General features: G+C 41.8%; 1 protein-coding gene across 1 annotated transcript in view; it reads left to right on the top strand.

Moving 5' to 3' along the window:
- Window positions 1–3,665, top strand: part of otog (otogelin) — a gene marked incomplete at both ends in the record, with an annotated part of 160,880 nt that extends 157,215 nt beyond the window's left edge. The window contains 2 exons of the mRNA XM_080729331.1: window positions 1,961–2,040; window positions 3,465–3,665. Of these exons, the coding sequence (XP_080585457.1) occupies window positions 1,961–2,040; window positions 3,465–3,665 (281 nt within the window). The remainder of the gene's footprint in view (window positions 1–1,960; window positions 2,041–3,464) is intronic.
- Between the last annotated feature and the right edge of the window lie 9,779 nt (window positions 3,666–13,444).

Genomic DNA, 13,444 nt, shown 5'->3' on the forward strand with positions numbered 1-13,444 from the left:
ATGCTTCTTTCATAAAGTGCACGATTTTTGCCTGAAACACTGACTAATATGAGTGATGAATTTAAAAGATATTCAACATTGCTCTTTATGATGTAAAGTGTGTGTGCAAACCTAATAGACTCCATCCTTCATTGAAAAGCATCATAATGACATGCATGTGGGTTTTGTGGTTGAATGTTGCTCACCCTCATGTACCCGATCCCTTACCAGGTACCACTGGATTCACTCTCCTCCCTTTCCCAGTTAGTCCATTGACACCCACAGTTAACACAAACTGTGAACGAGGTACCCAACGTGGCTTGAACTTAAAAAAAAAGAAAGAAAAAAAAACACAGAGAAAAGAAAAAAGACAAACTACAAAATCTAAGGCTTGCCAGCACCATTGTTGATGTCCAACAATGTACTTCCCTCCAAAAATGAGACGCCTAAAAGTAACAAATAGTGTCAAACTTTAGAAAGAACTTTAAAGGAAGTTAATTATTATAAATAGTAACAAATAGTCCACCCCATCCCTAAGACCCCATTCCTCCTCTCTGTGGACCACATACATGACATGGCTAAACTCTTTCCCCCATTTTTGCACTGTCAGGGCAGTGCATTGTTGATTGCCAACAATGTACTGTTGGTAGTGGCCAAGTAGTTTCCATTTAGATGTCTGCATGTGTGTGTACTGTAGTGGTTACTGATGTGGGTGTTGGTTGGTGTTGGGACCTTCTGCTGTCTTCTGCTTGGGTAACGTGGTATACTAACTGTACACATAGCTATTCACTGCATGCCTGCTGCACGGTAGCAACATTTCAGAAATGGATTGGTGTGGAAAAGTGTTTATTATTTGTCTTTCAATGTACCAGACAGCACAAAGTATGATGGCATGATGAATGACAGTTGTGCCACAGTTTTATGATTATCTGCCTGCTGTAGTTGAGTTGTCAAAAAGAAAAATACAGCCCATGTTTTCTGCTGTCTGGACAGATGTGTGATGATGACTTTCTCAATGGCCACCACTGTAGAATTGCTGCTATTCATCAATTCATTCTTTTTTTCATTTGAAAAATCAAGATATTTTTGCCAATCTTTGAATATATATTTTTAAAAGCAAACATTTGTAACTGAAATATTTGCTGTCCCTGGAACAACATATTTTGAGATGGGGTCCGTGGCCAAATACATGTGTTCATGCCAAGGACCACTTAGTTGAGAGAGAGATGAAGCAGGGACCCCCACAACCTTTTCATAGATTCCATATAGTTTCATCGTTTGACAGCACAATCATCAGTTTAATTTGGAATCATGTCAATTTGTGTCTTCAGATATTATAGACCTTTCACTCCGTACTTACTCTGCTCTTTTTCCCCTCTACACCAAACCTCTTTGCCGAAAATAGCCGATCTACAAGCTCACAACGTTGTGAGCTTGTAGATCTGCTATTTTTGGCTACAGTTCTCAGAATATGGACACTAGGGTTCAAGTTGGTAATGTAAAAAGGATTGGAAGATTTGGAGGACCCCCTGTAGCAACTCTGAGGACCCCTTAGGGGTCCCGGACCCCCTGTTGAAGCATGAAGTAGTTGTAAGCTAAACTCAAAGCTCTGAGTTTGATTGTCTTCTTGTTGATTGACACGACCGCCAACGGCTCCGCTGCCATAATCCACAATCACATGGGTACAACATGGATATTATGACATCACAGAATCAGTTAGGTTCATCCTGCACAAGGGGATCATGACTTATAACCTTTGCTTTCTGGCCTGCTGTTGCCCTGTCTCGTCCTTCTACTAAACCAAAGCAACCACTCGGCAACTCCTGCATGTCATTTACAAGAGCCTGCTTTTCCCCGTCCAGGCTCTCACAGTAAAGTCTGGAATGTCAGTTTAACTCGGGAGAGTTTGGGAAACTGTTCTCTCCCTGTCTGGAGGATCTCCTGTCATCTCAATGTGGGTCTTGTTATTTGGTGTGAACAGGTAAAGAAGATGGCAAGTCGTGTCAGAAGGTGACCGTGAGGATGACGATCCGAAAGAATGACTGCCGCAGTAACAGGCCGGTATGTCCAAGTTGTGTGTGTGTGTGTGTGTGTGTGTGTGTGTGTTTTCATAGACATTCTACAATCTACATAATGAGATCGTTCTACTTTTGATACGTTTAAGTAGGGGTGGGCGATATGGTGATAATTATCGTTGAGACGATACAATGTCTCCACGATACAATGTCTCCACGATATGCCTTTTCAGAGGTATCGTATATATCGTGATACAATTAAGGGAGCCTTGTAAAAAAATCACACTCGTGTGAACTGAGCGGTGGTGGTGTGTGTGTGTGTGTGTGTGTGTGTGTGTGTGTGTGTGTGTGTGTGTGTGTGTGTGTGTGTGTGTGTGTGTGTGTGTGTGTTTGTGTGTGTGTGTGTGTGTGTGTGTGTGCCCCCTGTGTGTGTTTGTGTGTGAGTGTGCCTGGCCTATGCCTGGCCTATCCTGAACAACAGCGCCCCTCCCTTAACATGTGTGGTCAGAAAAGGTTACTGCAGGCTACATACCCGGAGACAGACAGACAAACAGACAAACAGACAGACAGACCCACACACACGGCCACGTATAGGAGCGTTGTGACCACCGCTCAAAAATCCTGTTTAATCGTTAATGCAGAGATTCATTGCAAAATTCAATTGGTTTCATTTGTATACTGTCAGAGTTACATACTTGTAAAGTTCAATTTAGAACCCAGAGAGTCTAGTTTTTGTCAAGTAACTTAAAAAATAACCATAAAAACCAACGTGAAAAAAGAATTGTGATAAAATCATGTATCGTGATACAGCTTGCGAAAATATCGTGATATTGTATTTTTCCATATCGCACACCCATACGTTAAAGCTATACTATGGAAGTTGCTCAACTACTGGTCAGTAGCGGTATTGCTTTTTTCGGGCCGTTTTTCGCCCGGGGTCGCCGCGGACCAGCGGAGCGGGGCTGCAAACCACGCGACCGCCTCCACCTTGCCGATACGCATCCGTAGAGGGGTCTCGCGTCCCTCTGCGACCAGGCGTTGGGGAGTAACAGGCAAGACTCCTACACCAGCGTAAACACTGTTGCTGAGGCAAGCTACTTCCTGAAGAGACGGCAAGACGCGCTGTGATTGGCCGGTAGTGTATGATCCGCGCTGTGATTGGCCAACGTATATACAACGTATACGGAAGATGCAGATGACATAATTTTGCCGCGAAATCCGGTCCCCGGCCAGGATCATAGAAAACATATTTACAGAAGTGGGTGTTCTAAAACTTTAGCGATTTAATAGTTAGGACAATTTTAAGATTAGTTTTATTGGAACATTTACAGATTATAGCTTTAAGTACATTTTGATACCAATACATTTTGTACTTTAAAAATGTTGATTGCCGGACTTACACGTTTGTCGTAATTCAACAAGCGATTGTCGCCCCCCCCCCCCCCCCCCCCTCCCTTGCTCCGTTGGCAGGTGAACATCGTGTCGTGCGACGGCAAGTGTCCGTCGGCCAGCATCTACAACTACAACATCAACACGTACGCCCGCTTCTGCAAGTGCTGCAGGGAGATGGGCCTGCAGCGGCGCTCCGTGCAGCTCTACTGCAGCGGCAACTCCACCTGGGTCAGCTACTCCATCCAGGAGCCCACGGACTGCTCCTGTCAGTGGTCCTAAGACACACACATGAATGAACAGGGTTCCATTTGCTGGGGGGAATGGAGTGGGGGGGTTATCCGTGCCTCTGCTTTTGTTCGCGCCCCACTTAGGTCAGTGTTTCTCAACCTTTTTTCTGCATGGGCACACTTTTCATGTCCCAAGAATCCATGGGCACTCCAACATAATACGGTGGTGTAAATCTCGTCACTGTCGGGAAGAAACCTTGTATCTCCAAGTTTCAAATTTGTACGTTTCTTCGCAAAGCAAAGCCCTGCTTCATCATACAAGGGTGTCGCACAACAGTAGTGAAAACAGCAGATCTACAAGCACACAACGCCTCGCGGTGCGAGGCGTTGTGTGTAAAATGATAAATACAATACTGGCTTTCAAGCAGTTTCAATGGGCACACTTGACCTTTCTCAGGGGCACACCAAAGGTCCCCAGGCACAGTGGTTGAGAAACACTGCCTTAGGTTGTTTTCATCGCAGGCAGAGGATATGTTTTCCCTGCTTTTGGTCGGGAAAATCTCGATAGTCCCACGTCCCATTGGTCCGATTTAGGGTTAGGCTTAGGGTTAGGGTTAGGTTTAGACACAGTTTTACTGAGGTTAGGGTTAGGGTTAGGGTTAGACATAGTTTTACTGAGGTTAGGGTTAGGGTTAGGTATCGTGGGTCTAATGGGACGTTGGAACAACGTTACGCACTCCTTTTGGTCAGACTGAATTGAATACATTCCTTTTTGGAAATGTAGACCATATGTTTGGTGTCTATATTTGATAATATCACAATTTATTTAAAACAATATATATTAACCACATCCTGATGTCCCTTTTTGGTACTTAAAAAAAAATATATAATGTTTTTTCTTTAAATATGTTCTAAATCTATCTAAAATAGCAGATCTACAAACAAACAACGCATCACGGTGCGACGCGTCGTGAGCTAGTCCAGGGGTTCCAGGTGTCATGGGTTATGCATTTTAAGTTGGTTTGTTGTACGACAAAGTATATTTTTAAGTGAGTTTAAGTCATCAAGGAAATGTCCCCCCCCCCCCTCTGTTTTTTGACAAGTCGAACCCTTCAAATACACACAGATACAAAGGGAGATATTAGAACCCACCCAGTGTGTGTTCTGGTCCATGGTTGCACATGCAGAAACAGCACAGATAAAGAGATGCACAGATGCAGATATATACCTGTACAGATGGGCATACACAGTCAGATTCTCAGTGTACTAAATGGACCTGTGGATAAAATAACACTGAGGATTTTGGAGTACGCAGGGCATGCTGTGCAAAACAAACCAGTCAGACACAGGCACACACAGACAGGAATCACGTGATACACACACGTAAAAAAACTCTCTCTCATGAATGGGGGCACACGCACATAAACACACACACACAGGCACATACACACACGCACATACACACGCACATACGCACATACACACACACAGACACACACACACACGCACATACACACGCACAACACACACACACGCACATACACCAATCTTGGATGGTACCTCCTTGAAACGACGTTGTCCTAACAGTAACTTAAACATTCTGGGAGATGGAAGAGGAAGTGTCTGAGGACGACTGCAGGAAGTTGAACCTCTGGAAGTTCATGTAGGCTGAGAGAACACAAAGCGCCGTTGTCGGGTAGAAACCTTGTATGTCCAAAACCTTCCTTTTTTTCTTATTATAAAAAAAAAAAACATTTAAAATAGTGGAAATATCCGGTCTACAAGCACGCAACCCGTGCTTGTAGATCGGCTATTTTTTGTGTGATGAAGCAGGGCTTTCATTTACGAAAAAAAAAACAATAAAAACATTCACATTCACATTTGAGAGACACAAGGTTTCTGCCTGACAGTGACGAAAGGTATGATGATCAGGACTTAAGGCTCTTTAATATCTGCTTGTTCAGATTGGCAAGATTAAATATTTACCTGAGAGTAAAACTATACCTCCCCCCCAGGTGACCACAGCCAGAGCTCGCTTTTCTGTGTGTGCAATGAAGGAAAAAAAAAAAACGTTTTCAAAATGACAAAATGAAACAGAGCTATAAGACCAAGGCGGTGGGGATTCTCTTCAGCCATCAGTTCATATTTATGTTGTGTATTTTCTAGAAACAAATATTCACCCACAATTCCTCACGTTGTGCCTTGTTTGTAAATAGGTCAATTCCCTTGAGTCTTTTGTTGAAATATTTTCTCTTTTTTATTACATTCTATAGATATTTTATTACATTCTATAGATACTTGACTTTTAGGGAGAAATATTAATAATTAAATTTGTTGTATATCCAGTGACATTAATAAATATATGCCTAATATAATCAATTGTAGTGAATGTATTGCTGAAATGATTCTGAATTAACTCTACGTGGAGCACTTTATTTATTTATTTGACAACAAATCTAGCATAACCCCTTTAAAATTTGTCCTCAAAGGTGTTGTCAGAGAGCATTTAGCCCTAATGTTTGAATGTTTGAATTGAACCCCAGAGCACTAAACCATTCATTTAACGTTTTATTTCATGATAACATTTCAGACTCAAAGATATTGTGGTTAAGCACAAGTTACTCACATGAAGGACTTGGTGAACTTGGTTACTTGTTTCGCGTGTTTTTTAGATTGATGCATGTATATTGTTATTTTGGGTCCGTTTGACTTATCAAAATCCATTATTGTTGTGTTGATTTTTGTCCTTTGAACAGCACATGAGGATAGCAGGGTCGAACTGAATTTGTACCATACAAATGTACATTTGTGTTTTCAATAAATATTTCTTCATAAAACAGATGAACATGTATTTGTTTTCCACTAAACTGTGTCAACTTTGATTGATTGAAGACTTTATTGGAAGTTTTCATAGGAAATGTACAGTTCACTGGTCAACTAAAAGGATACACCCAAAAAAGCATAATATGGCTTGAGATCCTTTAACTCCTATAACATTGAATGACAGACAGAACTACAGTACAGTGCTACTGTATGCAGAAGATATCAGAAAAACTATCGTAAAACACAATGCAAAATAAATGCTATTTAATTGAAATGTCAGGGGGGGGGGGGGGGTAAGGATAAGCTTTGTTTTCTTTTACCAGTTACTAAGTGCCTTTCAGTGCCGTTTTAAAGGAAGGTAGGGATTTACGCGGGAACACCTACTGAGTGGCAAAAAACAGAGTTAGTAGTAGGATTCATGAGGAGTCAGTAGGAGTCATTAGGAGTCATGAGGAGTCATTAGGAGCAGAAATGGGCAGTATTTGAAATACATGTATTTTAAATACGTATTTTAAATACTTTTTTTTATTTTGAAATACAAAAAAGTATTTTAAATACGTATTTCAAAATACAAAAAAGTATTTGAAATACGTATTTCAAAATACAAAAAAGTATTTGAAATACGTATTTTAAATACTTTTTTGTATTTTCAAATTTCAAGTATTTCAAATACTGCCCATCTCTGATTAGGAGTCATGAGGAGTCAGTAGGAGTCATGAGGAGTCAGTAGGAGTCATGAGGAGTCAGTAGGAGTGAGGAGGAGTCAGTAGGAGTCATTAGGAGTCATGAGGAGTCAGTAGGAGTCATGAGGAGTCCCGTAGGAGTGAGTAGGAGTCATGAGGAGTCTGTAGGAGTGAGCAGGAGTCATGAGGAGTCAGTAGGAGTGAGTAGGAGTCATGAGGAGTCAGTAGGAGTCATTAGGAGTCATGAGGAGTCGGTAGGAGTCATGAGGAGTCAGTAGGAGTGAGGAGGAGTCATGAGGAGTCAGTAGGAGTCATGAGGAGTCAGTAGGACTGAGGAGGAGTCAGTAGGAGTCATTAGGAGTCATGAGGAGTCAGTAGGAGTCATGAGGAGTCCCGTAGGAGTGAGTAGGAGTCATGAGGAGTCTGTAGGAGTGAGTAGGAGTCATGAGGAGTCAGTAGGAGTGAGTAGGAGTCATGAGGAGTCAGTAGGAGTCATGAGGAGTCGGTAGGAGTCAATAGGAGTCATGAGGAGTCAGTAGGAGTCAGTGGGAGTCAGTAGGAGTCATGAGGAGTCCGTAGATGTGAGTAGGAGTCATGAGGAGTCAGTAGGAGTCAGTAGGAGTCATGAGGAGTCAGTAGGAGTCAGTAGGAGTCATGAGGAGTCCGCAGGAGTCAGTAGGAGTCATGAGGAGTCAGTAGGAGTACATAGGAGTCATGAGGAGTCAGTAGGAGTCATGAGGAGTCAGTATGCGTGAGGAAGAGTCAGAAGGAGTTTCCCAACAAGCACTTCCAAACTTCAAACTACTCCAAACTACAATGCTTCATGCTGCTTCATGTTTTGCCACTCAGTCTAGATGAGTGGCTTTTGATGCATTCCCTCTACCTGTACATCTATTGTACACAGACCTTACTCTGAGCGTCAGCAATACACGTAAATGCGAAGGCGATTGATTGAGCGGTTCTTGAGATATGCAAAGGACAGACGTACACACGGAGACGTTGGGTACTGAACATGCTTCCTGGAATGGGTTCAGGCATGTCCTCTGACACCTCATCTGTCTCAGACCATACTTACGGTGCGACTGAGAAGGCCACATAATGACCTGAGGCACACAGGGCACAGAGTGACGCATGCAGGCGCTCTGGCAGGACTGACGTCATTGTCATAATGGGCGTAAGCAAGGGGTGCCCCGCTCACTCACTCATGTCATCATCAGATGCCAGTGTAGCTGTTGTGCCAGCCTCAACAATGAAACCCCAACCCGGGGCTCAGGGTGTTCCGTGAGGAAGTCATTTTTCGACGTAAGCATGACAGTGGAAACACAGCCACAGTACGACGTGTCTGACAACTTAGCTTGACTTGATGAAAGTGACGAGAGATGAGCTCTGCCCTGAGGCGAGAGCTCAAGTTACTTTCAAGTGCCATTCATAGCATGGTTAAAAAATCTGGAAGTTAGAAAAGGCTCAAATTTACATTTTGTTTATTCATGTTACAGGCACCAAATATTAAATGCTACAGCGTCAAGACAATAGTGCTCAGTAAATGTTTCTGTAATTGTAAAAGGTTGCAGGTTATCGGGAAGTACAAATATTGGATTAGGACAAGAGCTAAGATGTGCGTATGATGGGGTTGAAGACCGTGGTTTGAGTTAGTGTAGCTATACACACAACTGACTCACTCACTTTGATTGATTTATTGATTGATTGACCGATTGATTGAATACGTTATTAAAGGACCAGGTCACCTCTGGGACAACCAGATCTTATTTTATTGTTGTGTGGGACACGATCAACACGATCCTGAATTATTTTTTGTGTTCAATCTGTGTTTTTAGATATGTTAGTATTTCAGCATGCTACAACTGGTCATATTAGCCGGGGACCCACAAGCCCAAAAGCTCAAGGAATAGGGTAGGACATGTGATTTTTTGCCGTACTTTTTATGTCTGTTTTATCCATTAGTTTGGTCATTAAGGTCCACAGAATGAGAGGCCTGCTCTGCCGGAAACATTGCGAAAAAAAGTTATGGCCATTTGTATATTCACTGTCCCATTGACTCCACTAGAAATATTTTAAAGTAGTAGCATGTGAGGGGTCAAACTAGGGGTTCTTCATGATTGAATGAATCCATTTCAAGCATTTGTTTTGCATGAAAAACATTCCTTGGGTTAACTTTCAGCAGCCCAAAACTGTGAAAAGTGGAAAAAAGGTGATGACTCATCACTTTTCACAGTTTTAGGCTGCTGAAAGTTAACCCAAGGAATGTTTTTCATGCAAAAAAAATGCTTGCAATGGATTCAGGATCATGAAAACCCCCCAGTTTGACCCCTCACATGCTAATTAAAGCAGACTTTATTTCCCTTTATAAATATTTCTAGTGGAGTCAATGGGACAGTGAATATACAAATGGCCATAACAATTTTTTCGTGATGTTTCCAGCAGAGCAGGCCTCTCATTCTGTGGACCTTAATGACCAAACTAATAGATAAAACAGAAATAAAAAGTACGGCAGAAAATCACATGTCCCCTCCTATTTTGGTGACTGGGTCCCCGGCTATATGATGCATTTTGCATTATATGACCAGTTGTAGCATGCTGAAATCGGCTGAAATACTAAAATATCTAAAAACACAGATTGAACACAAAAAATAACTCAGGATTGTGTTGATCGTGTCCCACACAACAATAAAATAAGATCTGGTTGTCCCAGAGGTGACCTGGTCCTTTAACACGATTATTAACAGTTGTACCTGTACTGCCAAAAGGATAACACAGAAAGCCCCCAGGGACTTATTGCGTCCGAGGGTCGCATTATGGGGCTTTTAAGCCGTGACATCATTTTGTAGGCAGAGGAGAATCTGCCCCAGAGCATTTTCTGTCCCTCGCTATTTTCAACAGATCCGAGACAAAAATAACGACTAAAGTATAATTCTAACACTTTCCTTTCAACAACAAAGAGAAGAAAAATGTGTAAATAGTAAAAATAGTAAAAAGATTCACGGAAACTGGGGGCAGAAATGCTCCTCTGCCTACAAAATGATGTCATACTTAACAGCCCCATACCTTGAGAAATCTCGTAGCTTGTCTGACTGTCAGTATTGTCTGACTGTCAGTACAGGAAGTGAAGTCACGTGATGTCAGTGAGTCACAGTGATGTGGTACAGAATGACTCATATATGGGCATAAAAAGGATGTCACGTGACATCACTTCCTGTGCTGACAGTCAGACAAGCTACAAGATTTCTCAGGGTATAAAAGTCCATATATGGTCATTCCCAGAAAAAGAAAAAAAACTTTTATGCATTATTTACGTACGTTTTATGCCCATATATGGAGATTCCTATATTGTCAATATTAAGGACATTTCATATATGGGAATACCCATATTTGGTTACGTCCATATATGGGCATGTTTCTCCATATATGAGTAACTGGTCCCATATACATCACTGGCCAGATGGCCAAGAATTGGCGCAACCTCACCCTTTAGGGCGAGGTCGCATGTCACCCTGAGGTCGCAAGTCACCCTGAGGTGTCTTACTAGTAGAATACAATACAAATACAGTACAAAACATATCGGAATGAAGCTCAGTAGAATCATAAAGTAGCCTATATTTACAGTTAAATAAAGGGTGGGCGTGGGGAGTATGTTCATTGTTCACTTGTATTTTGAGGACAGGAATTCTTTTGGGTTGGTTTTGAGTTTGGGTAGGGTAGTCGAGAACCTTTATGTCTGTAAATACTTTGTGTGTTTGGTTTGGCTGTGGGAGTCGGGGTGGTAGGAATCATTTTGAAGTGAAACACCAAGGCTTACCGTCTTAATCCTGTCACAACAGCTGCAGCCAGGCCTCCACTCATCCCCAGCAGCAGCACACACCAACCCTGACTGAGTCTTTTAGCCTCCTCTCCTGCTATGACACCCAGCAACTCACTTCAATTGGCATTCATTTGTCTCAGACAATTCAAACTTTCGAGTATTTCAATTCAATTCAATAAAATTCACTTCAATTCAATTCAATTCAGTTCAGTTCAGTTCAGTTCAGTTCAGTTCAGTTCAGTTCAGTTCAGTTCAATTCAATTCATAGGGCTTTATTGGCATGAGAAAACATACATTTACATTGCCAAAGCATTAGTGTACACAATACGATACGATCAATCAATACAATACAATCAAAACTAAATATGTACAATGGAAGGGAGCGAAAGAGTTTTCATGTATCAATTCATGAAAAACAGACAGTGCACAATGTACACAATGATAAGATCTTTAAGGTGGTTGTGTTCCATTTGATATCCTTCGTCTATCACAGCAGCTAACGACTCTTGCTGCTGTGTTTGCACATTGTTGTACTCCACCCAGCAGATATGGTGAGTGAATTATTACACTCACACTTTATCCTTTCAAACCGTGTGTTTTCAAGCGGTACACACGCGTGAGGTCGAGAAAAAGGCGATACTGACTATAGTGGTTTGGCGGCGGTATAACAGCTCCATTGAAAGCATCCCGTCAGGCTGTGTTACAGCCTGGTATGGAAACTGCACTGCCCCCCCCCCCCCCTGTTCTTTTCACTGACAAAAACTAAATAGAAACTAAATAAAAACTAAGCTGTGATGACTAAAACTAAGACTAAATATATTGACAATTTTGTCAACAAAATAAAAACTAGACTAACTGTAGATTTAGTCGTCATAAAATCTTATGATATTTAGTCGACTAAAATTTGACTAAAACTAAAACTTTTCAGGTGACTAAATTATGACTAAAACTAAATGGCATTTTATTCAAAAGACTATGACTAAAACAAAATCAAAATTTGCTGTCAAAAACAACACTGCTGTTCAAGAAGAGGTGCGTAGTCAAAGCTCAGTGCATCATCAAGGGCAGTCACCACTCCAAACACTAAACTGTTCAAACCCCTACCAGTGGTGTAAAGAGTACTTACATCCTTTACTTAAGTAGGAGTATCAATACTGCAATGTAGAGGTCTGATACAAGTAGAAGTCCGGTATTCAACATTTACTTGAGTAAAAGTACAAAGGTATTGGTATCAAAATGTACAAAAAGTACCAAAAGTAAAAGTACTCATTGTGCAGAATGTCCCGTTTCAAGTTATCAAATGTATGCAAATCTTTTGAAAATAGCAGATCTACAAGCTCACAATGCGTCACGATGCGATGCATTGTGAGTTTGTAGATCGGCTATTTTCAAATGGCCAAAATGTATACGGCTGAAGTGGTTAATGTTGTTTTGTAATGTTTTGTAATGATAATACAAATCTACAAAGTAGTAGTAGTGGAGTAAAAGTACAATATTTGGATCCAAGATGTAGTGGAGTAGAAGTAAAAGTATTGGAAATTGGAATTGTAAAGTACAAATAACTCAAAAGTGTACTTAAGTACCGTACTAAAGTAAGTTGGAATTACTCAAGTAAAGTACAAATAACTCAAAAGTGTACTTAAAGGGGAAGACCACCCATTTTCAATATTGAACTATGTCATTAATTGCGACCGTAGGTCGCATTTACTACCAAAACCTCCACCGGCTGTCTGTGGGTCAGTCAGTCCGTCTGTCCGTCCGTCCGTCCGTCACACTTTTGCCCTGCTCATATCTCCACAACCGTTGCCCCCATCCATGCCACATTTTGCACACACACTCCTTGACTGCCAAACTACAACCTCCAAGGACCCCCGGAGCCCCAGGACCCCCATGTAAAAAATGACCAAATGTGCTCACACGTCACACGTCACACTTTTTCCCTGCTTATATCTCCGCACCCGTTGACCCGATCCATGCCAGATTTTACACACACACTCCTTGCCTGCCAAACTACAACCTCCAGGGACCCCCGGGGACCCCCAGATGTAAAAAATGACCAAATGTGCAAAAATGACCAAATGACCACCCCAACGGGGCTGCTCACGGGGAATAGGCTCTATGCATATACGCCATTTTGTTCTACTTCCGGGTGTCTTTCGACTTCCTTCACAGGTGTTACTGATGATACTAATGAAGGGTCTGTTTGATTTATTGTACAGTGGTTCTTTAATTTCAAGGACCCCTATAACTCTGTACAAATGGAATCAACAAATGGAATCAAATGGGCCCTTGCGGGTCCATTTGCTTCCATTTGTACACTGTCAGAGTTACACACCTGTATAGGGACATTTGGAACCCACTCAAGGACACTTTGGGACCCACTGGTGTAGCAGAGTGTTTCCAGTAAGCCAACATGCACAATATCAGCACCCTGACTCTGTTTGACCAGAATGGAACAGACCCTTCATTAGTATCATCGGTAACACCTGTGAAGGAAGTCGAAAGACA

The sequence above is a fragment of the Nannobrachium achirus genome (genome assembly GCF_963921795.1).
Source record: "Nannobrachium achirus genome assembly, chromosome: 7".
Taxonomy (NCBI): domain Eukaryota; kingdom Metazoa; phylum Chordata; class Actinopteri; order Myctophiformes; family Myctophidae; genus Nannobrachium; species Nannobrachium achirus.